Here is a 25304-nt window from a genome sequence, read left to right as displayed (position 1 = left end):
TAAGTCACTGACTAATTCCACAGCTATCTTACATACAGGTCCTTCAGAGTAGCTGGAAACAATAACCCCCTCTAAAACAGGAAGTGTAACAAAGGCACGATACTCACCATTTATTAGCAAACTATTTTAGGATATTCCACAGACAAACATATAACATAACCAGAAGGTATTGTAATTACCGCTCCTTCCTGGCAAGCCTTGACAACCCCCCCCCCCCGTACACAACTGTCAAACATTAGTGCAAGAAAAGACTGAAATAATAAAGGGGGGTTACTAAAAGAGCAGTACGTATGTCAGCATTCATTTTTACAAAGGATACGACATCTGAAACTCGAAAGCATATCAATATTTAATTACTTAAATCCTCAGTAATTTGTCAGAATAAGGCAGATTCTATCACAAACAAAGCAAGGAAACATGATGACAAATCGGGACGCTTGAGAGGTTTTAACTCACGTACTACATAGCTTATGCTTTTTTTTAATGATCGTTACGTAACTCAGAAACTGCGCAGTTTTATTGGCTGGTGTTGCACATCTACGGATTACTCGACAACGTAGATACCGTCTACTGAGCGTTTATGGTTGCCAGTTTAGTTACCCGCGATATTGGGACTTGACGCCGGAACAAGCATACATTTTCTGCCCGGCTTAGAAACTCGTTTGTGGATCTTATCTAGACTGGCAACAGCGAAAAGTTGGCATATTGAAACATCTTTGTATTTCCTGAAATAAGATCAGTAGGGTGGCACGAAATTTGACTGTGCAACAATCAACCCTTTACATTTGGGGTTTAACATTTGACAATATTTACTTTATAACTCAGAAATGAGAGGCCCATTTGGGGACCGTGGAGGCAGAGCTCGCGGAGGGTAAGCTGGTGAATGAGTCATTTGAATCGTTTGTATAAAAACGAAATTTACGTTTTGTTTTTCTATTTGTGGTTAGAACGCGATAAACTTTTGCTGTTGAATTTTAAAACCGTACGTTTGCCTCGTTTGTTTTATTTTTTGCTCGAGAAAGAACACTGATCCTACCGGGCCGTTTTCAGGCTCAGATCGTAGTTCTAAAGGACCAACACAGTGACGAGCTAACAGTTGTACCTGTTAACATCAACAAAACAACGTATTACATTTTTTCTCTTACCCTTCGGTAAAGAAGATGCAGCGTTATTCAAGATGGAGGCCTAAACTTTCAGCTAAAATTTAGTCACGTGTCATGACTTTTTAGTTTCTTTACTGTTAACGTTTTTTGATTATATATTCAATCTATATGGAGTGTTGGTGATTTGACCTACCTCTCCCCACACTAACTCTTAGACTAGATTAAGTTGGGTTTATTGCATCATTAGGGTGATCACAGTGAGCTGTATGCATATTACCTGTAATAGCTCTAATGTTGTGGCGCTCCTTCAAGTTAAGGATTTTAAGCTTGTAGTTATTCTTGAAGGACTCGTCCTCGGGTGTAGTTGAGTGCTGTTGCAGACGATAGTAATCAAACATGGCGATTAAGCTTTATTCGGTCGTCGTGCAAATAATATAATCGCTTTCACTGCCTGGTTTCCATGTTGGTCATTGATTTCCCCTCTGTACCCTTTTTGTCTTGCATTATTGATGAATTTACGACGTAAAAAAAACTTTTTTCTAAGTAGAAATTTGCGCTAGAAAAAAATGGGTGGTATTTTTGAGTAACTATATGTTTCTTATGTGGCGGTTTATTTTTTAATTTATTTGATTTTTCATTTATGTGTTAACTATAATCGTAATGTGGGGGCGAGGTTGATTTACTTGGTTAGGAAGTCTTGTCTATGCACACCTCTTTTCCCTGTTTCTGCATGTCTGGTTGTGGTGTCAGTTTAGCAGTGACCACCCCTGCTTGTTTTTCGATAACATACCACACATACTCACCCACGGCCAGTTTTCGAATGTGTCCAGTGCACCACCTGCTTCTCTTTGGAATGTGGGAGAGGTTTTGTTGATCAGTAACCCATCAGGCAGCCTCTCGCAGGAATGGGCGTGGTCTGCGTGATTGCCAAGACCGTGGCCGATGATGCAAAATATGGTAATGTGGTATGATTGACACGGAATGCAGCTTTACCAGTGACATCAAGCATACATTGCTTCGTGAGTTGTTTACATAGAACAGTGGTATTCATAGCAGCCAAACAATGTTAATTAATGAAAGGAATTTATCATTTAAAATATTTCATACACCTGTTCAACTCTTACCAGTACAATAATGTGTTATAATCATTAAAAAAAATAAAATAATGCTTAACCCTAATCGGCTCCTACCAGCACAATACTTTATAATTTACAAAGATTATTAATGTCCAACCCAAACCCTTTTTTTTGTTCTGCTACAGATAGTGTAGTCTCCCTAGTAAGCAGTTTGTTTATAATAATAAAAATAAGTAGTAAAAAATACACAAAAATAACTAATAAAGAACAAAAAAGGGTTACGGTTAGGCTGTAATAAGTTTTTAAAACTAGCACATTTAATTCATTCTTTCAGTGTTTTCCTCCAAGCTGTCACGAGACAGTAAAGAACTTGGCAGTTGTCTTTTAAGGGTAAAACTGCCAATGTTGTGTTTATAGTTGGTCTATATTGAGACATGAACATGTTTGCCAAACTGTTATACAAGATACAGTAAAATGACTGCAGAATAAAAGTAGTTAAGACCTAGAACCAAACAGCACACCAGTGTACCACAGTATGCACGCAGCCTACAGATCTAGGGGCAATTTGGAAGTTCCCCATTTCAGCTATCTACATCTTTAGGATGTGGGAAGAAAGCAGACAGCTCTTTGAAAAACTGTGGACACAGAAAGCAAACATGAGAGCCAACCTTGATCTGTATTTTTAACACCTTCAAAGCCTGTTATATACACAGATAACCCTCTCCTCCTCCCAACAAATATATGTGAGAGTTGCAACTATATAGCCAAACTGGAGGCTGAGCTCTCTCGACTCAGTACTGGCAAGACCAGCCAGGAGGAGAAGGTAACCACACACACACACACACACACCACAAACCCAGTCTCACATAGACCAAACACATCCACAAAGACCTACTCGGAGGCTGTAATTAAAAATCTACCAAAACAACAGAGACCTCCAAAGCAGACATCCAAGAAACCACTACCTCAAAACATAGCACATGCAGCACATATTTCTCAGTCAGTGTGCCAAATGGTCACAGCCCTTAAGGCCAAACATGCCTGATACACTTGTAATAGGTGACTCTATGGTCAGACACGCTGACGGTCCCGCTCACCAGACTGAACCAGGAAAAGGTTACAGTAAGCTGCCTGTCGGGCGCTAGAATCTGCCACATAACACAAGCACTCGGGTCACTCCAAAGCAAGTACAAATATGACTCTGTCATTGTCCATGCCGGCGTGAATGACCTGAGACGTACCTCCCTGGACTACATGAAAAGAGACATAGAGGAGCTCTCTGATTATGTAGCCTAGGCTGGTATGACCCTGAGCAGCATCTTACCCTCACCAAGAATGATGCCACAGTACAAAGACTAAATGATCAGCTTTAATAATTGGCTCAATTACTGGTGCCATTCTAGGGGGTTCCAATGTCTGTCTGCTTGACAAGCCATGCTGCTTTGCAAGGGACGGCTTGCACCTGTCACCCCTAGGCTTCCGGATATTGGTAAAGGCTCTTGCCACCCCCGTAGTGCCTTTTTTAGGCAAGGCTCAAAAAACAAACCCACCTCCCTAGAAAATACAAGTGGAAAAAAAACTAAGGGTAATGCTGCTCAATGCCAGAAGTCTAAACCTCAAGATGCAGGCTCTCTAAGCCCTCCTCAGTATGGCGAGCATCGATGTCTGTGCAGTGACTGAAATCTGGTTCAAGGCTCCTGAGAGCACCCCAGCACTACCTGGTTATAACTCATCATGCTTTTTGGCCCCAAAACCTGGACCGAACCACAAAGGGAAGGGGAGTGTCCATATTCGTCAAAGACACCCACACCTTCAGGATAGTGGCAATTCACGAAGCATCAGAGACCATCCATGTGCAACTAACCGTAGGCAAAACTGCCCTACAGTTTGTAGCATGCTACAGACCACCCTCTCAAACTCAGGAACTCCACTCAGCCTTCCTGAAGACACTGTAGAGTATGAATGTGTCTCCAAATACCATCATATTGGGAGACTTCAACTACCCAAACATAGACTGGGAGTATTACTCAAGCCCCAACACCCTAGCCCAAAGGTTCCTAGAATTCATAAACTCAAATGCGATGGAACAACTAATCACCACTCCCACAAGAGGAGATAATATACTAGATCTGATCATCGCAAACATGGGGACACAATGCTCCACACCGGAAGTATACCCCTCACTTGTGAGATCAGACCATAAACTAATCTCACTGGAAATCCACATCCCACCCCCAGCACAAAGACCACAGTGAGGAACTTCTCAAAAGCTGACTTCACACTCCTTAAGACTGAAGTGGTATCCTTCAAGGCCCCTGGGCCAGTGGAAACCACAGTCCACACTGCTGAATCCTTTATAAACGCCTTCGACGGACACCTTCAAGAATGCATGGATCATGCAATCCCAAATAAAACCAAGACCCTTTCCCCCAAAGGCAGGCGTCCTGTCTGGTGGACCCCAGCCATAAACAAACTTTACAACAGGAGGAAGAAGCTACTACAGGACAGAGCAAAATCCCAAAAAGGGAAGGCATCTCTGATCAGTACTAGCAAAAAAACTACGATCACTCAAAATCATCCAAGGCCAACTTTGAGAGAAAAATCGCAAAAGACACTAAAGATAATCACAAGGCCTTCTTTAGTTATGTTAGAAACCTGGGTGGAAACTCCCAGATATGCTCAGAGTTGGTTCAAAATGACAAAAAATACACTGAACCCACAGATATTGCCAACATACTGGCAGACAGGTTCAGTGCAAATCCCCCTCCCCCCCAAAAGGAGAAATATCTATCCCAGCTGAATGTAGCCCCCTTGACATCACAGATGTCCAGGTGAGAGCCGCCCTCTCCAAAGCTAAAAACAGAGCATCAGTGGGACCAGACTGTGTCCCAGGTTGTGTGCTACATGAACTCCAAGAGGAACTAACCTCGCACATAAGGCTGCTGTTTAATCTTAGCCTTACTACAGGATACGTACCCAAAGAATGGCGTACAGCAACAGTGGTTCCACTCCACAAAGAAGGTGCTTCTACGGACCCTGGAAATTACCGCCCCATAAGCTTGACGAGCCTGGTCTGCAAAGCTATGAAGAGGATCATTATGGAACTCATAAACAAAGACATTGGTGACCTACAGACACTTGATCCTACCCAGTTCGGCTTTAAGGGCAGATCCTGCCTTTTTGAACCTGGTCGACTTTTTTGAAACGGTCACCAAGGCCATTGATGAGGGTAAGGCAGTTCACACAGCCTACCTTGACCCTGCAAAAGCCTTCGACACAATACCCCACTCGGGCATCATAGACAAGCTCACCAGCTTAAATGTAAACCCATATGTCATAAGATGGGTTGCAAACTGGCTAAAGGACAGAACCCACAAGGTCAGAATTGCTGGAGCCATGTCAGACTCTAAGCCAGTCACAAGTGGTGTCCCACAGGGTTCGGTCCTGGGACCCCTCTTGTTCGGCATTTATTTCTCAGAAGTACAAGCAAACATGGGAGGATTGTGGCTGACAAAGTTCGCAGATGACTGCAAGCTGGGCGCCATAATCTATACTCCAGTGGACACTGGCATCCTTCAGAAAGGCCTCAAACGGATAACTGGTGCCAGAGCCATGGCCTTAAACTGAACGCCAAAAAATGTATAGTTATACCCTTTGGGAAAAACAAAGTACCCACAAATTAACCACATAGGTGGTAATCCATTAATTACGGAAGTAGTAATCGGGGACCTAGGGACCCAAGTTGACAGTGACCTCTCATTTGACACCCACATTGCCAAGGTGGTTAGGAAGACCTTCTATATTGCCCACCTTATCATGAAAGGATTCACATCTAGATCAAGAGAGGTCATTGTGCCCCTATACTCTTCCCTTATCAGACCTATGATTGAGTACAATGCCCCATTTGGTATGTACCTTACCCGGCACCTGCAGCAGTTAGACCCCAGAAGTACCTCACCGAGAGGATCAAGGGTCTCAAACATATGTCATATGCAGCCAGATTGAAGAAACTCCAGCTCTATTCAGTCGCATACCGCCTACTCAGAGGAGATCTATGCCTGACGTACAAGGCCGTGTCCGATCCAGAATTAATGGACATGCTCCACCTAAAAAAATCCAAATCCACCAGAGCCACGAGGGCGAGAGACTTGAACCTCAACACAGAAATAAATAGGACATGCTGGCGGGACAGATTCATAACCCAGAGGCTCCCTACACTCTGGAACAGAATCCCAGTCCATGTTAGGCAGAGCCCCTCACTGACCCTCTTCAAGAGAAATCTTGATGAGTGGATGGGAGATCGTAGGTTTACCCTGGGGGTCATCTCTCTGTCACTTCTAGACAGAGGCACAGTAAACTAAACCCTAAATAGGCACAGTATTATCATTCCTGGGGGTGGCGGAAGCCACACACACTCTGGCTAGGCTTATAATTGCCCTAGGGCAGATAGCCTAGTATAAACCTATGAACCTGTTAATGGCTTGCTTTATTTGGGATTCCGTATAATCTACACATCTGAATAGTACCTGCTTAGCATTTCTCACCCTCTTAAAAGAAAAATAAAATTTGGTGTTTAGGACGTAATACTTAATGTTCCTTCTACTTCCACAACTAGTTCTGTGGCAACTTGTAGGTTTCTTGGGAATCCACAGAAAACATTTCATACAATAGTTTCAGTTAGAACACTTTAAATAAATAAACAAGACCAAAAAGCAAACTGTATTAATATGTGCCAACTACGCACGCACAGTTATGTTCAGTCTAACAATATATCTGTAAAAATGTGGTAATTCATTTTATTGGCCATTTTAACCAATAATGAACAACTGTCTGTAACAAATATGTTTTGCAGTAATATTTAAAGGCAACACTGGAAAAATATACCAAGAAGCTTGATTTATATGACTTCTTACTGCAGAATAAAGCTGACACAAAAACTTCTCAAGCTAGAAAAGCAATATTTTCATACACACAAATAATGTTGTGAAGATTTTAATAGCCCTTAACACTCCACATATGCAGTAAAAGGAAAACTTTCTATTGCCCACTAAATGATTCTGGCAACTCAAATGTAGGTTTTGTGTCTACTTTGTACATTCCCATTATGAATAACAATTCTGGTCTGTTCTTCTCCAGTCAAAAGTTGCACAGGTAACACATAACATAATAACTTAACTTATAACTGCACTCTGTTACTGGCAAAATAAATGGCTGCATTTTGCCATTTATTTTGTATTATCTGATTAACATATGAAAATTGCCAACCTTTGCTTTTTAGCTAAATTGCCAGCTTCTGCATGCTATGAATATTCACACACCCAAGCAGGCAGAATGTATAATTATTTGGGAATGCTTAGTGACGTTGCCGTGATCCTGGGTGTCAGGGTTGTAGCGGGGCTTGCTACTGCACATCTGGTGGGTTACTGATCCTTAACAAAACCACTCTCTAATCAGAGATGTGCACGCCGAATAGTAAGATGCTGCTATACTCATCTTAATTGCAGTCCATGTATATTTTTCTGTAGGTTTCGCCAGCCTTTCTCTCTCTAGGTTATGCCTTCAACTTTCCTTGCCAGGTAATAAACCTGGCTGATATTTTACTTATGATCCTTAGTAGCAAGCGTATGACGTTGGCGGACATTTTAATTGCAATATCATACCTCTTTATCAAGAAGAAACTTTTACTTTTTTGAGAAAAGAGTGATTAGATGAGATTGACACAATGTAATGTTCATCGGGGGGGGTTACACAACCCTCCAACCATGGGACTGCAAAACACTTAAAATTGTGTATTGCATGGGGGGGGTAGCCCCTTGCTGAGTGTGTTTAGCTCTCATTCACTAACTTTATCAGAAATGCACCACATTAGCATTTCACATTTTTTGTTTACTTTTCATAAATTAAAAAAAGTCAGCATCATCACAGGTAGATGTCAGCCGAAAAGGGGAGATTGGTCAAGTCAGCACTGGCCACACCTGCACAAACTGCATACGGTAGTGTGTGTTATTGTGCAAGTAGTACACCATGGCGGTGTCAGGCTTCTGCACCTCGGGAAGGCCATTATTTACACAGTGACACACACCCTGTGTAGGTCATTAATGTGCTTGGAAAATGAGTTGTCTGTAAAATTTTTTTTCTTTTTTTTTTTATTGCTGTATTTTAAATGTTAAATACTTCCTCTGCCTAATGTTTCAGAGATTCTTTACTCTATATATATATATATATATATATATATATATATATATATATATATATATATATATATATATATATATATATAAATGGTGTTGGAAGTTTTTTTTTTTCATCCAAAACCTAATTTGTGGTTTGTTGGCAGTCATTGGGGATTGAAGTCAGTAAATAATGACATGCATTTGAGTTTTAAACTTAAAACTTTACTTCTAGCAAGTTTCATACATAAAGATCAATATTTAAAATCTGTCTCTCTTATTGGGCCTTTGTCCCCACTTTATTTTAAGCTTTCTTGAGATCACTTGAGCTAAGAGGTCGAGGGGTATGCATACCTCTTAACTATTGCTGCCAATGTAACTACTTTTCAATAAACTGTGATACTTATGCCTCACGTGTAGGTAATGCCTAAAAAGTCCTTGATTTTGTAAACAAGAACTCCTTGGAGCAATAATCAAAGAACCTGCTAGAGGACAACATATTCCTGACCTGATCCTAAGAAATGTATCATCTTTAGGCACCATCTCACTGGTATGCCCTTTCCCAGTTAAGCCTGACTGCAAACTGAGAACTGCTTGTTTCTAAGTACCCAAACCATTGGATGTAGATATAATAGTCAAAAGACTTGAAACATACCAACTCCCTGCACTTCTGTGGTGATATCTCAAAAATTGAAAAATTAGAGTATAACTTTTGTTGTAATCAATCCCACTTTTTTTTCTTCTTCTTTTTCTTCTTTTAGCATGGGGTTAGTGTCACATCCCAAGTCACCTAAAACCAGCCTTGACTCCATCCAATGGCTGGCTGTGATGCTTTAAATGTCGACACTACTACTAGCTTTGAGAATAAATTCTGTTTTACCTTGGGTAAATGTGTTGACCTTTACAGTTCCTACCAGCTTAAATGTTATTTGCTTACCAACAAAGTCCACCTGCACACACACACACACACACACACACACACACACACACACACACACAAAACACACTTTCACTGGAGGCTGTGGGGGGACGCCGAAGAATGTAAATTGCATTATTTTATCTGTATCACTCGCAATAAAATATATAATGGTAAGAGAGGAATATAAACATAATAAACAGCAAAGACCACCAGTTCACGAACCATAAAAACATTTAAAAGCCAAAAACTTGAACTCAGACCCACAAAGGACTGCTGACACTGCTGTAAAGGTTGAGTTTTCTTTCGTTTAATGTAAACGAACTTCTGAATGCAAGTCTGCAACAACTGTAAACATTTACAAGAGATAGTAATAACAGGAATATTTGTGTCTTGGCTTTTCCCGGTTAGGGGTCGCCACAGCGGAACTCCGGTCCGCTAATGATTGGCAGTAGATTTTTGCGTGTTGGCTTGCCGGGCCTAATGCACAACCTTCAACGAAGGAACGCCAATTCACGCATGTCGCCACCCAGAAGACGCTCTGAGAATCGAACGGGCAACATCTAAGTGTGAGGCGACAACACTACCGCAGCGCCACCACCGCAGTTAATAACAGGAATATAAAGAAGAGAATTTATTGGGACAGGAGGGAGATGGATAGTTTAGTCAAACTGAGAAAAAGTAAACAGTATCGTTTTATGAAAGACAACAAAGGGAACAGATTGGTTATTATGAAAGCAACAGACTACCAGTCTTGCATGAAAGCTTTTAAGTGACAAAAGGAATTTCCAACTAGTTAGTAAGGATATGGTTCGAAAATTTTTTTTGAACATATAATGCTCTTGAGATTAAAGAGCTAAAATGGCAAGTATTTTTAAAAGCTGATCAAATTCCTAGGCTGAATGGCACTTTAACATGAAGTGCCTTTTAAATGATTGTATTATTAACATACATTTTTAAGAGAAATGACATACTCAAGTCAAAAAACATGTATATTTTTAACAATATGTATACACAGACATAAATATGTATTTTTTTCTAAATATGTATTTATGACTTTTTATTTATGTCCTCATTTAATGGAAATTAGTCCCAATTTAAGGTACTTGATGGGATTGGTTGAATAATTTGTATTTAAATGGGTAATTGAGTGTCTCTTCTGACGAAGTTCGTTCACATTAAAGGAAAGAAAGCACTTAACCTTTACAGCAGTGTCAGCAGTCCTTTGTGGGTCTGAGTACACATTTTTGGCTTTTAAAAGGAATATAAACAAATCTAGAGAGAATATTTAAGATATAAATACAATTGAAATAAATATGAAAAAAAATACATATGAGAGGAATGTAAAGGGAGTAATAATAAATGGTGGCAGAAAGTAAAGGCGTCCAAGTAGCATAGTGATTTAGTAGAGGTTTGTAAGCCAGTACAGGAATTAGAAGTATTGATTTGAGGCAGATTAAATAAGAAGGTTAGCATAAAGAAATAAGTAAGATTGGGGTGTTGGTATAAAGCTGTGTGGTACAAGAATGGAGCCAAGAGTTAGAAAGGAATTCTTTTAGTAAAGGCTGGAAGGAATGTTAGATAGTGACCGGATAGACACTGGGATGTAGTTCCAAAGTGAGCACACAATTGGTATATAAGCTGTGCTCTGTAGATTTCTTTGGTTTATACATTTTTGGTAGTTAATAGTTGAATGAAGGAGTTGATTTGGAAGAGTATGGTGGAGGATGTTGCTAAGAGCTGGTCAGGAAGAAAGGTTTTATAATTTCTTATTGTGTGTTAGCAGTAGTTGTGTGATTGCTAGCTTTAGGGTAAAGACTGTTGATTTTCAGTACAGAGCAGTGGGGGTGGTATGGTAGAGGTGAATAGATGCAATTCTTGTAACTTTATAATACCATTGTTCAAGTTTGGATTTTAATAGCTGCTTAAAGTACACAGCAAAACTAAAAACCAAAATCAAGGTCAGAAAATTATCAGGTACTGAAAAATGCTGTCAAGAAAACAGTGTTCCGTGAACTTAGCAGTGGAAGCTAAGGATTGTTGCAAAGCCTTCGTTACTTAAGTCAGAAAGTTAAGAATTGAGAACCAGCATTGCTCTGAACTTGTTCAGGGTGATACCACTGCTTGGATCTAGTAGATATCACAAGTAATTCAGTACAAGTTTCACCCCTGAAACACTATACAAAACTCACTCATTCCAAAGGATCTCAACCCCCATGTCTTCTCAAAAATTTTTTTTTTTTTTTTTGTTTCTGAAAGTAACTTTCTTCATGGGACCCGATGATTAATATACCTGGCTGCCTAGTGCTGGCAGACACGCTTCTGCAGCTGACCAACTTGAGCTTATCAGTTGCTTTTGTCCCTGAGGTGCACAGCAGTTGTGATCTTTTCCAAATGGACCCACCATGGAGATACTATGTTAAAAATTTTATAAGGCCTCCCAAGCAGTTTGAATTTTTAGAGTTCGATCCTGTTTAATCTGATACTCTTTTGAAAGTGTAATAGAAGCAGTGGCGAGAGGTCAGGCTGTCCATATATGTTTTAACCTCATGAAAGTATTGTACTGCATGCTGACATGGTTAAGCTAAATGTGCTCCAAAAAGATCACCATGTAGTTAGGTGGATAGCAAATTGGCTGAAGGACAGAACCCAGCAGTGAGGGTGGCAAGTCCAAACTTTGAGAGCTTGAAGCTAACCAGTGCAGTCCCTTGGGGATCTGTGCTGAAGATGTGAGAAACCTTGGAACATGGGTAGCTAATTCCCTCCTCTTTGATCATCTTATTGAAACAGTGTTTAGTAAAAACTATCAGTTGCAGCTGATCACAGTGCATTTAAAATCGTTACTCCTCCGATATTCTGCACTAATCAGAGCCATCCTACATTACAGTGCCCGTTTTGGGATGCATCTTACTAAATGTATTGGAGACCTTAGCAGTTCCTAAAAAAATCACAGGTATAAAAATCTTGTACTACCAGGAGAGACTGAAGTCAATGACAGTGTATTCAGCGCCCTGTAGACTCCTTAGGGGGCAGTCTATGCTTTGCTTGCCAGGCAACTGGGGATCACACAGTCTATGACCTCTCTAACATCTCCACAAATCTAATAGTCCGGCAGACAATAGGACCACAAATCAGAACTTGCTTTAGGAAGTAAACAAATCACTGTAAGAGAGTTAGTCATGCAACAACTACTCCATCTCTGGAACAAATTTCTGGCCAGATGAAGCAGTGACATACTGCCTTCCCTTAAAAAGGAGCAGGAGAATAGTTGGGTAGGTATTCACAAGTTCACCCCCAATGTGACTGGCCTATTGCTCTTTGAAAAGGTGAGGTAATGTATAAGGAGAATTACTGTGAAAGAGGAAAGGGCCACATGGCCCAGTTGCCTTGTACTTGATGCAATTCAGAGAGCAGTTATTGTCCTAACTGAAGCACCCATTCTTGAAACGCATCTAAGGGAGTTTGCCACCCTGTCTTTATTGCATATTTTAGTACTGTTTTTATAACTAATATTTATAGAGAAAATTAATGTGCAGTTAGAGGGTTAGTACCTCCACCCTGCAGTGCAGTTATGGCAGTTACTTTTGTTTTTAATGTCATTCTCTGGGGATCTTTATCAAATGCTGCAATTCTTTTTCATTACTAAAACATGTTGGTAAATGCTCAGTGTTTTACAGTTTGTGCTAAAGGTCCCCATGTTACTGTTACAAGAAACTGGACATTAATAAGCGTTGCAGTATTTGGCAGTGTGTGGGTTAATGATACCTGACTTATATTGTCAGTTATCCAAGTAATGCCCTCTGCTGTATGTCACTCAAAACTGTAGTGTCCAAGGCTGAGTGAACCATAGAGGTATTTACTACACTTCAGTGCAACACAGTTTTCATTCTGTATCTCTGCTTTCTCCCATTCTGTTCTCACAGTCAGCCTGACTAATGCTGTCTTCTTTTCTGATCCTCCTGACTGTTTTCATCTGCTGCCTTTGACCATTTTTGTTACTTTTTTTCTGACTACCTTGTCTGGTGTGCCTTCTTCACCTCCAACCCCCTCCTTTCCCCTACTTGTAAGCTACGTCTTTTGTCCGGTTGTCTGAGACCCCACAGAAATGAGTTTTTCTCTTGGCTTTCTCATCCCTTTTATCCATAGTGTGACTATTGGGGAGAGATGGCGAAGGCTGCCAGCCTAGTCAAATAGAATTTAATATACAATTCTGACATTTGTAAATGTAAAATACAGGCATGTTTTCTTGAATGTGAAAGAATACTGTGAAATGTGGAACTGCAAAATATGTGATAACATTGCACTCTACTGACCCAGTGAAGCATGTTGTGACCCTTTCATGTTAGAATTCGGCTCCAGTGCTTCTTGATAAAGGTTTCATGCCCATTGTTTTAAGGCTAAAGTTTATGACCAGAATTTACATGTGGATGGTGCTTTACTGCTCTGGTTTCTGTTAGAACATACATGTGACATGTCTTCTATTGTAAGTTTCTGAGCAGGCTTTAGATTGCTAAAGAATGCTGTTTGTTTGCCTGGGAAAACCTAAGTGTCAACATGATGTAATTTGGGAGTGACCCAGCAGACATGTTTGTTAGTAATGTTTAAATACTATTCTCACAAGAGACTTTGAACATTTTGATCTGGATATCCGACTCTGCACTCTGCCTAAGCTCACATGTAAGTTTTTAGCGCTGTGATCTCTTGTAGGAATAGTTAAAGCTAGTAAAGATTAATTAGGTATTTTTCTTTGAAATCAGACCTGTCCTACTGTATTTTAAGTTTCTGTGTGATCTCTGAACTCTTAGATCTCTGTGGTGTAGTAGTTTTGTCTTGTTTTAATTATTTATTATTAAATATTTTTAAAACCTTCTGCCTGTGGCTGGTTTATGTAGAGAGACATTATGCTTTAGAGTACATTATATGTTATAGAGTGTACTGTCTGAGCCCTTCCAATAAGCCTAGACTGAATAGTCACATTACCACTGGATAATATTGCACAGTAATAATTGGACACTTTCTCTTTTTTAAGGGCCTTTTTAGTCGCTGATATTATTAGCTGGGTGGTGGCAGTAATTACTACTGTACAGTCTGGGTAAAGGGACACAGCTGGAGAATCTGTGTCAGCCTTTCCCAGGAGTATCTGTGAAGTTGTATAAATACTTATCTCAGTGTGTGTGTGTATGTGTTGTCTGCTACTTGGCAGGGGCACAAAGTACTGGTTGGGCAGAGAGGGTACTGGAGGCTCTAGCTTGCTCAGTTAGGCTGAGACCTGGACCCTATAACTGTGCCAGTGGGGAATCTTATTGGGGACCTGGTGGGGAAAGGAGCAACCAGCCGCAGGCTGACTTTGATCTCTGTGTCCACTTAAGGGAAATTGTACTTTGTTGTGTGTATTAGTTATTGTACTTTGCTGTGTCCATTAGTTATCCTTTTCTCTTCTAGGAGATGACCTCCCTGGTGTTAGTGGTGAGGATTGAGGCTCCTTCATTGCTGGGCCAGGGCACGGTTGTCGCACATAGCTCTGAATAATCCGTCTTTGACCATTTCTGTGTGTGTGTATACATAAAATAATTTATTTCCTTCCACCAGTGTTTGGTATAGTGGCGTGTTTAGCTGACTTCCAAGCAGTTGGCCAGAGTTTAATTCCCAGGAAATGTGGGGGGGGGGGGCACATGTAGGGGCATAGTTGTAAAGCTGTGATCTTAAATTACTTTATATTGCTGCCAGGTTTCCCCTGGAAAGGGATGGTGTCAGGTGGGTCCACCTGGTTAACAAATGTATATTGTTATTGGACTGCTTGTAAAATCTCAAAAGGCATTCAGTGGTTGTGGATTTGAGTCCTACCAGATTCTCTTTAATGGCAGTTGGTGCAGCAGGTTAAGGCTGTGAGCTGTAGTTCTGTAGTACATGGTTTGATTCCCCCAACCCTCATTTGCCCACTATGTGGTCTTGAGCAAGTCATTTAACCATACAGTGCGTGGGGACAGCTGCATATTTGGGCTGAACTAGCTCAGATTTAATTACCGCCCCTAGACTAGCATAATCACTGTTAACTGCGTGGCATGATGTTCTGTGATGATTTAAACACCTGTTTTTTTGTTAGTCTGTTTTTATTTTCTTTATTTAACGTTTGTTAACCGGGAAAGTCCAACTTGGAATGAAGCCAATTTTCAACGGAGGCCTGGGGAGAAATTAGTCTGTTTTTATTTTATTTGTTTAACGTTTGTTAACCGGGAAAGTCCAACTTGGAATGAAGCCAATTTTCATCAGAGGCCTGGGGAGAAATGCTCCAGATGCATGTCTCTATGACATTAGAGGAAACCGAAGTACGGGTAAGAATGTGAGGCGAATGTGAGGCGAGATGGACTACATACATCGAATGTTATGGTGAGTACATAAATTCTTGTTTTCAGCTCAAATTAGTTTTAAGGGCCTTACTGAGCTAGATTAGTCCAGTTTCAGAGCTTGCTGATCACAGGACTTTGTTTGCAGTTCCTGTTACTGATTCTTTGCCTAATTTGGAAGAGAGGAAGTTCCCTTGCTTACCAGTGGGAGTGGGAAGCATTGAGCTGCCTGTTGGTCCAGTTTTGTGAGGTTTCAGCCAGTAACTTGTAGTCTATTGGTCGTTTTGGGCCAGTTCCTAGCTTCTTTCAGCCCCCTGATATAAAACACGCTAAACGCGCGTTTGCGTGGTTTAGCGTGATTTAGCGCGGAGCTGCTACCGTTGCACACTAGGGCAGCGCCGGTTAAGCAGATTTAAACTATTAGGGCTACCTAAAGTCCACTCTTCAAATTTTCCCTTAAAACTACCTTCCTCGAACTGTACTACTGTTCTGATCTGCATACCCTATAACTATAAAGATCATCTCTACCTGACTCCGAGTAGACTATTCTTTATCAGTTAAACCTAGCACTTGCTCCTATAGTACTTATCACCTTGATACAGCACTCTTGTTATAGATAGTACCCCAAAAAAGGCGAACCCCATTTCTCGGACACCCACATCCCCCGGAATCTCTTTTAAAGTTTTTTTGTCTATTCCTTCTAGCATGTCGAGGGATCAGTTGCTAGTGTCCTCTCCTGCTCAGCTGGTGAACCTGGGAATATTGAGGCAATGTTACAATTGCCTCATGTACACAGACAACCCTCTCCTCCTCCCACAAAACACAAATACATGCGAGAGATGCAACCATACGGCCAGACTGGAGGCTGAGCTCTCTCAACATAGGACTGGCAAGACCAGTCAGGAGGAGAAGGTTACCACACGCACTATAGACCCAGTCTCACATAGTACCATCACAACCTCAAATCATACACATAAACACACAAAGACATACTCGGAGGCTCTGAGCAAAAATCTACCAAAACAGCAGAGGCCACCAAAGCAGACACCCAAACAACTACCACCTCAAACACAACACCTGCAACACATAGACCTCACAGTCAGAGTGTCAAACAGTCACAGCCCTTAAGGCCAAACACAATGCCAGACACACTAGTCATTGGTGACTCCATAGTCAGACACAGTGACGTCCCGCTTACCAGACTGAGTAAGGAGAGGGTCACAGTAAGCTGCCTGTCGGGCGCTAGAATCCGCCACATAACGCAAGCACTCAGGTCTCTCAACAGCAGGTACAAATACGACTCATTGTCCACGCTGGTGTAAACGACCTGAGACGTACCTCCTTGGACTACATGAAAAGAGACATTGAGGAGCTCTCTGATTATGTAGCCCAGGCAGGTATGACCCTGACCTTGAGCAGTATCCTACCTTCACCAAGAATGATGCCACAATACAGAGATAAGATGATCAGCTTTAACAATTGGCTTAAACTCTGGTGTCATTCAAAGGGGATCCAATGTCTGTCTGCCTGGGATGACATGCTGGACAAGCCACGATGCTTCGCAAGGGACAGCTTGCACCTGTCACCCTGGGATTCCGGATATTGGCAAAGGCTCTTGCCACCCCATAGTGCCTTTTTAGGCAAGGCTCAAATTCTAAACCTACCACCCTAGAACACAAAAATGGAAAAAAGCTAAGGGTAATGCTGCTCAATGCCAGAAGTCTCGATCTCAAAATGCACGCACTCGAGGCCCTTCTCAGTATGGAGAACATCGATGTCTGTGCTGTGACAGAAACCTGGTTCAAGGCTCCTGAGAGCACCCCAGCACTATCAGGTTTTACCTCATACCATGCGTTCCGGCCCCAAAATCCGGACAATACCAAGAAAGGAGGGGGGGTATCCATATTCATCAAGGACACCCACACCTCAAGATTGGTGGCAACGCACGATGCATCGGAGACCATCCAGGTGCAATTAACCATAGGCAAGACTGCCCTGCAAATTGTAGCATGTTACAGGCCACCCTCACAAACTCAGGAACCTCACATGGCTTTCCTGATGAAAACACTGGAGGGGATAAATGTATCTCCAAACACCATCATACTAGGTGACTTCAATTACCCTAATATAGACTGGGAACACTACTCAAGCCCAAATACCCTAGCCCAAAAGTTCCTGGAATTCATAAACTCAAACGCCATGGAACAACTGGTCACCATCCCCACAAGAGGACAAAAACATACTTGATCTCATCACGAACATGGGAGCACAATGTTCAACACCGGAAGTATACCCCTCACTGGTGAGATCAGATCACAAACTAATCTCGCTGGAGGTCCTCATCCCACCCCCACCTGAAATAAAAAAGACCACAGTAAAGAACTTCTCAAAAGCCGACTTCACACTTCTAAAGACTAGTGTGGTCTCCTTTAAGGCCCCCGAGCCGGCGGAAAACAGTACCCAAGCCGCTGAATCACTTACAAATGCCTTCTACCAGCACCTACAGGACTGCATGGATAAGGCAATCCCAAGCAAAACAAAGACTCTTTGTACCAAAGGTAAGCGTCCAGTCTGGTGGACCCCAGCCGTAAACAAACTCTACAACAAAAGGAGGAAGCTACTACAAGATAGAGCAAAATCCTTAAAAGGTAGGACACCTTTGATCACTACAAGTAAAAAACTAAAAAACTAAGAGCTCTCATAAAATCATCCAAAGCAAACTTTGAGAGAAAAATAGCTAAAGACTCAAAAGACAATCATAAGGCCTTCTTCAGCTATGTTAGAAACCTGGGAGGAAACTCCCAGATATGCTCAGAACTAGTTCAAAATGATGTGAAGATTACTGATCCTACAGACATTGCCAACATACTGGCTGACAGGTTCAGTGCAAACTTCTCCACCTCCCCAAAAGGTGAGATATCTATACCAAGCGATTGTAGCCCCCAAACATCTCTAACACCCAAGTGAGAACTGCTCTCTCCAAAGCAAAAACACAGCATCCAAGAGACCTGATGGTGTACGCGGTTGAGTGCTCCATGAACTCAACGAGGAATTAAACCCACAGCTAGGACAGCTGTTTAATCATAGTCTCACCTCTGGAGTGCATGCCCAGGAGTGGCGCACTGCGACAGTGGTCCCACTTCATAAAGGCGGTGCCTCCACCGACCCAGGAAATTACCGGCCCATTAGCTTGACAAGCCTTATCTGCAAAGCCATGGAGAGGATCATAATGGATCTCATAAACAAAGACATAGGGAATTTGCAGACTTTGGATCCAACCCAGTTTGGCTTTGTCAAAGGCAGATCATGCCTTTTAAACTTGGTTGACTTTTTCGAAACAGTCACCAAAGCCATTGATGAGGGAAAAGCAGTCCATACAGCATACCTCGATCTGGCGAAAGCTTTCGATACAATACCCCACTCTGGTATCCTTGAAAAACTCATCAGCTTAAATGTTAACCCATACATCACAAGATGGGTTGCAAACTGGTTGAGCGACGGAACCCACAGGGTCAGAGTTGCTGGCGCCATGTCAGACTCTAAGCCTGTCTCAAGTGGTGTCCCACAGGGCTCAGTCCTGGGCCCACTCTTGTTTGGCATCTACTTCTCCGAAGTACAAGCAAACACAGGAGGGTTATGGCTGACAAAGTTTGCAGATGACTGCAAACTGGGCGCCGTAGTCGAAAACAGATCTGACACAGATATCCTTCAGAAAGGTCTCACAGAAACGGATAACTGGTGCCAGAGCCATGGCCTAAAGTTAAATGCCAAAAAATGCATAGTCATACCCTTCGGGAAAAACAAGGTTACCCCTAGCTACCACATAGGTGGAAATCCACTGAGCACAGAAGAAGTTATTAGGGACCTGGGGACCCAGGTTGACAGTAGCCTGTCATTCGACACCCATGTAGCTAAAGTAGTTAGGAAGACCTACATTGCCCACCTTATCATGAAGGGATTCACATCTAGATCAAGGGAGGTCATAGTTTCCCTGTACTCATCACTCATCAGACCAATGATTGAGTACAATGCCCCATTCGGAATGTATCTGACCCGACACTTGCAGCAGCTGGAGAGGCCACAAAAGTTCCTCGCCAAAAGGATAAAGGGTCTCAAAAATCTGTCCTATGCTGCCCGACTGAAAGAACTTCAGCTCTATTCAGTCGCTTACCGCTTGCTCAGAGGTGACCTGTGCCTGACATACAAGGCCATGTCAAACCCAGATTTGATGAATATGCTTTACCTCAATAAATCTAGATCCATCAGAGCCACAAGGGCGGGAGACTTAAACCTCGACACGGCTATTAATAAGACGTGCTGGAGGGATAGATTCATCACCCAAAGACTCCCTATGCTGTGGAACAAAATCCCGGTATATGTGAGGCAGAGCACCTCGCTGGCCTTGTTCAAGAGAAATCTTGACCAATGGATGGGAGATTGCAGATATACCCCAGGGATTACCTCAGTGTCACTGCTCGACAGAGGCACAGCAAAATAATGGGTATAGTTCCCCATACTAAAGGGGTGGCGTAAGCCACAAAACTATGGGCTAGGCTTGTAAATGCCCTCGGGCAGATAGCCTAGTATAAACCTATGAACCTATATTTGAACAGTGATGTAGATTCTGCAAGAGGCTAGAAGATCAGGCTTATGGAAATTGCACCTGGACAATGAAGTGCATCTAAAAGTGGTGCACTGCCTGTGGTATCTCGCTCAGAAACTAATTGAAACTGTTTACTAGTGCACTCCCCTACACCTACACTCAGACTGCAAATTTTCAGCTATTTAAGATGCTTGCTAGTGGTAGGGTTGGGAGGGTGGCCTATTGGTTAAGGTGTTTGCCTTACAGACACAAGATGCCGGGTTAGTCTTCCAAGTGGTAATTGGCTAGGCTTAAAATGGCTCACCAGGGCAATTAGCCTAGTACTAATCTATGAAACTACCTGGACCCACACGAACGCAGGGAGGGCATGCAGACTCTGCACAGAAGACACTTCAGCCAAGAATTGAACTGGAGAACCTGTTGCTGTGAGGCGACAATGCTACTGCTGCACCACTGTGCTGTCCGTACTGTTGGCTGAACTCCTTCATGGTCCAAGATGGCCCATCCTAAAGTTCAGAGTCTTCCAGCCTGCTTTTAGTAGGCTCGGGAACACCATTCCTTTTTCTGTCAGTCTCTCAACTTATAATTTTTAAATCTTGTGGGTGATAAACTGTAGCAGTACCCTAGCACCCCCTCCGTACTTGGGACATAAACACATTTTATTCCAAAAGTGTAATTTCTTTTCCAAGTGCACATTGTGTTGAAGCTGTGATCTGAGGGTTATTTATCTTGTCAGCTGTGCTTTCACATGACATGTTCTCAAGAAGTAGGTTACAAATTTCTCGTCAGCATATCTCCCGAGAGGCATTCAGGGTTAGAAAATTAAAGTAAAATTAGTAGATGTTATGTAGTCCAATCTCGCCTACATTCTTACCCGTGGGTTCGGAGCCGAACCTCTGCTCTGACTCGGCCATACTCTAGCTTGAAGTCTTTCAATTGGCTGGGCTAAGAAATATCCCATGCTGCACTGCTCCCTTTCCCCAGATCTCGTTTGCCGCTTGTAAAGCTCAGACGTGGTCTCGCTCTTGGCTGTGGCTAAGTATAACTTTTTGTCTTCTTTGACTAAAATTGTTGCTCCAAAAGCTATTTTCATAGCTAGGTGTGTGTGGTGTTGGTTTGTGGAAGCTTTTTTGTGCGGCCTTTTGTGGCCTTTGTCTTACTATCTCTTGTGGCCTTTGTCTTACTATCTCCCAACGGGCTAGGCTTGTTTCAGTTAGAGAACGTAGTTCTCCTTTGGTTATCTGTTTACCCTTCTGTGTTTGTTTTGTTTTTAGGTACCTATCCCTCTGGGCTAGGGCCGTTTAAGTTAGAGGCCCTAGTCCTTCCCCTTGTTTCCTGTCGGGGCCGTTTGAGTTAGAGGTCCTTGTGTGGTGTGTACAGTTTATTTAGAGTCTAGTTCCCGCGCTTTGTTGCTGGTGTCAGTTTTGACTGTTGTGTTGTGACTAGTGTCCTGCCGACGATGTCCAAGGATACAAAAAAAAACATAAGCCTTCGGGCTTTAAGAAATGTAGTAAATGTTGGGTATAAGATGTCGATTACTGATGGGCACTCTGTGTGTTTATTGTTTGGGGGCTACCTTCAGGAGTCTTGTGCGTTCTGTCATGCATTCAGCCCTCATGCTGTCACTCATTCAGCCCTTGTATTCTTTAAGAAAAGAAGAACAAACTAATTCTGAAGGGATTACTGAAACCCTCCGAGGAAGATTTGGAGAGGTCTTCTAGTGCTAAGTCCTCTCCCTCTAAAAGAGACAAAACCTCCAAAGCAAAAAAACTATCTCCGGCTCAGTCAGTATTATCGGAGCCTCCGGAAAAAATTTACTAAGTCTACTGTGGCATCTTTGGCTCCACTGTCTTCGGTGCTGAAGGAAGTTTGTGAATCGACAGAACCTACATAGGTTCCCAGCCTCTCGGAGCTGATGATGGAGATACTAGCTCGGAGCCGGTCTCCAGTTTTTAGACCGTTTTCTCCTCCTCACAAGTCTCCTTCAGAGAGGAGGTCTAGATCTCCTACCTTGTCCTCTAGGTCCTCCAGGACTCTCTCTGATGTGGATAGAGTGGTGGAGAGACTGGTCCAATCACCGGTGCTGGCTAAATTGCTTTTGGCTCCAGCCCAGTCAGCTCTGGAGCCAGTCACCCATCCATCGTCTATTGATCTTCGGAGCTAGAGTGGTCGGCGCCGTCTGATGTTTCCAGGTTGGCTCCGATACCCATCCTGGCTTATCGGCTTCGATCTTGGCTCCGACCCCGTCAGATTCGTACACAGGGTCCAGGACTCGTGGTTCCTCGGTCAGACCCGAGAGGGAGGTCTTGGGACACTCTTTGGCTCCTAGCCTCCCTCTCGGTGCTTCAGCTCGGGCGAGCCAGACCCTTGCTTTGGCTTCAGACCTTGTCCCTTCTGCTCCGAGGTCTTCCATGGTTGGTCGATCTTCGGAGCAGGGGGGGACTAGCTTTCGAGGTCATGCGAAGCGTGCTGACCAGGTCCTCAGCTGCATCATACAGCATTGACACACTATATCCCCTCCAGCTCCGGTATCGGTCTCTGATCATCTCCTGTCTTTGGACAGTGGAGACCCAAGGCCTCAGGATACCTCCATGAGTGGTCCCCAAATTTCTGAGGGCCCCCCAGAGTTTTTGCCTGAGGAGCCACCCAGAAAAAGAACGTGCAAGAGGAAGCACATAGACTCCCAGGAAGAGTCTCTCACGTCGGACACTGACCTAGAGGAATCAGAGGGGTCCCCCAAGTCATCTTCTGAGGATATCTTTCTCTGATATCCTAGAGATCTTGAAGCAGAGAGGCGACTGGCCCTTTAAACCCCCCTTCGAGGAGGAGTCTGTGTTCCTGAAGGCCTTTGGGGCTCAACCCTCTGCCTCCTGGGTTTCTCCACCCTTAGACTAACTCCTGGATCTGGTTTGTCGAAGGGTGTGGGAAACCCCTGACACTGTGAAACTAGTCCCCAGGAGACGCAACAAATTTCTGTCCGCCCCTGCTGACGAGTTTCTCACGAAGGGGGTTCCAGTAGATGTCATGGTGGTGGCAGCGGCCACAAAGAAGGAACTGGCTGAGACTTTATCTATCGTCCATCCCCCTAACAAGAAGTCTAGGACCACGGACCGGTATGGGAAGCATGTGTTTTCTTCAGCGGCCTTTACTCTGCGGTCGCTGAATTACTTGTCACATTTTACATGGCTCCAAAGAGATCTCCTGAAAGAGCTTGGAGATTCTCTGCTGGGTAACATTTTTGACAGTGGCTCAAAGTAAACGCTCAGATGTCTACCCTAAATTCTATTGCTAAATCCTCCATGAGGCTGATCTCTTACGCGGCCAAAGGAGTGAGTAGGGCAGCGAGTTCCAGAGTTTCTCTCAGGAGGCACTCCTGGATGCGCCTCTCTAATTTCGTGGAGGCCTTAAAGTCTACATTCACCAACGCCCCTTTAGATGGTTCCTCGTTCAGGACCAAGGTGAAGGACACTCTCACTATGTGCGAGCAAGAGGGAAAAACTCTGTCTGCCGTGGGAGTCCGTTTTTCCATGCCTTCTAGACCTTATCCCAAGGTCGAGTGGGAAAATGTGGTTCAAGAAATCCTGAGGTTTTTTCATTACGCACAAAGTGATTCCCCCTCCAGAGGCAGGGGAGGGGGTGGTAACTCCGGTAGACGCTGCCCTAGAGGGAGAGGAGGCCCGCGTAACCAGGGAGACCGCAGCTCCTTTCATGGTTCTCCCTACCAGCGCTCCTGATGGGGGCATGACTGTTCGTCTCTGGAGCCAGTCGGGGGTCGCATTTCACTATACTCAGAAGCCTGGCAAGACATCACCTAGGATCAGTGGGTGTTAAAAATAGTTTCTAGGGGATATCTCATCCCCCCCCCCCACACTGATCAAAAGAATCCCAGATGTTCCACCCAATCAAAGGGATTCCGCAGCTTCAGAGGTTGTAAAGCTGCTTGAAAAAGGAGCCATCCAGCATGTCCCCTCAGACCAGATCGGATTAGGGACTTACTCGAGATTCTTTTTGGTGCCGAAAAGAACAGGGGACCTGAGACCCATTTTGGATCTCAGCCGCTTGAACTTCCATGTGAAGAAGTCAAAGTTCCGAATGGTCACGTTGCAATCTATTCTCCCATTGTTTGGAAGAGAAGTGTGGATGTGCTCCATCGACCTCAAGGATGCTTACTATCATATAAAGATGGACAGGGCATCCAGAAGTCCTCTACGCTTCCGGCGTCATTTTCAATTTCGTGCCCTGCCCTTTGGTCTCACCACAGCCCCTAGGGTGTTAAATTGTATGGCAGTGGTGACGGCTCACTTGAGACGTCAGGGATTCAAAGTGTTTCCTTACCTGGACTGGCTCCTTTCTGCCACCACTAGGCATCTGCTACTACAGACCAGAGACACCACTATCAAGCTGTGCCAACAATTGGGTGTCACTCTAAACTGGGAAAAGTCTGCCTTGTTGCCCTTGCAGCGTGTCGCCTTTATAGGCACTGAGTTAAATACCATACTCATGAGGGTGTTTTTACCACAAGAAAGGATTCAGTGTTTGCAACAACAGGTATAGGCATTGCTCCCTCTGAAAAAAAGTGAAGGCAAAAACGATTCTCAAATTGTTAGGGACGATGGCTGCAACAGTTATGCTGGTTCCTCTTGCGAGGCTACACATGAGGCTCCTTCAGTGGCTGCTCTTCGCCCAGTGGTCTCTACAACATCTTCCGCTTTCTCATCTTATGATGATCACAGACAAGTGCAAGCAAGAACTATGCTGGTGGCTTCACACCAGCATCCTCAGTGCGGGAAAACCCTTCGTCCCATCCTCTCCTGTTGCCACAGTGACCATGGATGCCTCCCAGATGGGGTGGGGGGGGACATTATCTCGGCAGGACAGTCCAAGGCACATGGCAGGAACACAAGGTACATCTGCATATCAATATCTTGGAGATGAGAGCAGTGCAAGTAGCATTGCAAGCACTTCAGAGCTCAGAGCTTTCTTCCTGTCGGGACAATTGCGATCCACTCAGACAATATGTCAGTGGTATGGTATCTGAACAAACTGGGAGGAACCAAGTCGTACCCCCCTTTTGCAGAGAGGCCATTAGAGT

At 43.4% G+C, this 25304-nt stretch overlaps 1 protein-coding gene across 1 annotated transcript in view; it reads left to right on the top strand.

The window, feature by feature from the left end:
* The first annotated feature begins 536 nt into the window (after positions 1 to 536).
* The window catches only part of LOC122793771 (probable ATP-dependent RNA helicase DDX17), a 1394853-nt gene continuing 1370085 nt past the window's right edge, over positions 537 to 25304 (top strand). Inside the window, exon 1 of the mRNA XM_044061964.1 lies at positions 537 to 871. Within this exon, the coding sequence (XP_043917899.1) occupies positions 828 to 871 (44 nt within the window). The 5' untranslated portion in view covers positions 537 to 827. The remainder of the gene's footprint in view (positions 872 to 25304) is intronic.

The sequence above is a fragment of the Protopterus annectens genome, chromosome 1.part0, assembly GCF_019279795.1.
Source record: "Protopterus annectens isolate FY-2018-M chromosome 1.part0, PAN1.0, whole genome shotgun sequence".
In the NCBI taxonomy this organism is placed as follows: domain Eukaryota; kingdom Metazoa; phylum Chordata; order Ceratodontiformes; family Protopteridae; genus Protopterus; species Protopterus annectens.
This window is presented reverse-complemented; position numbering and strand designations above follow the sequence as displayed.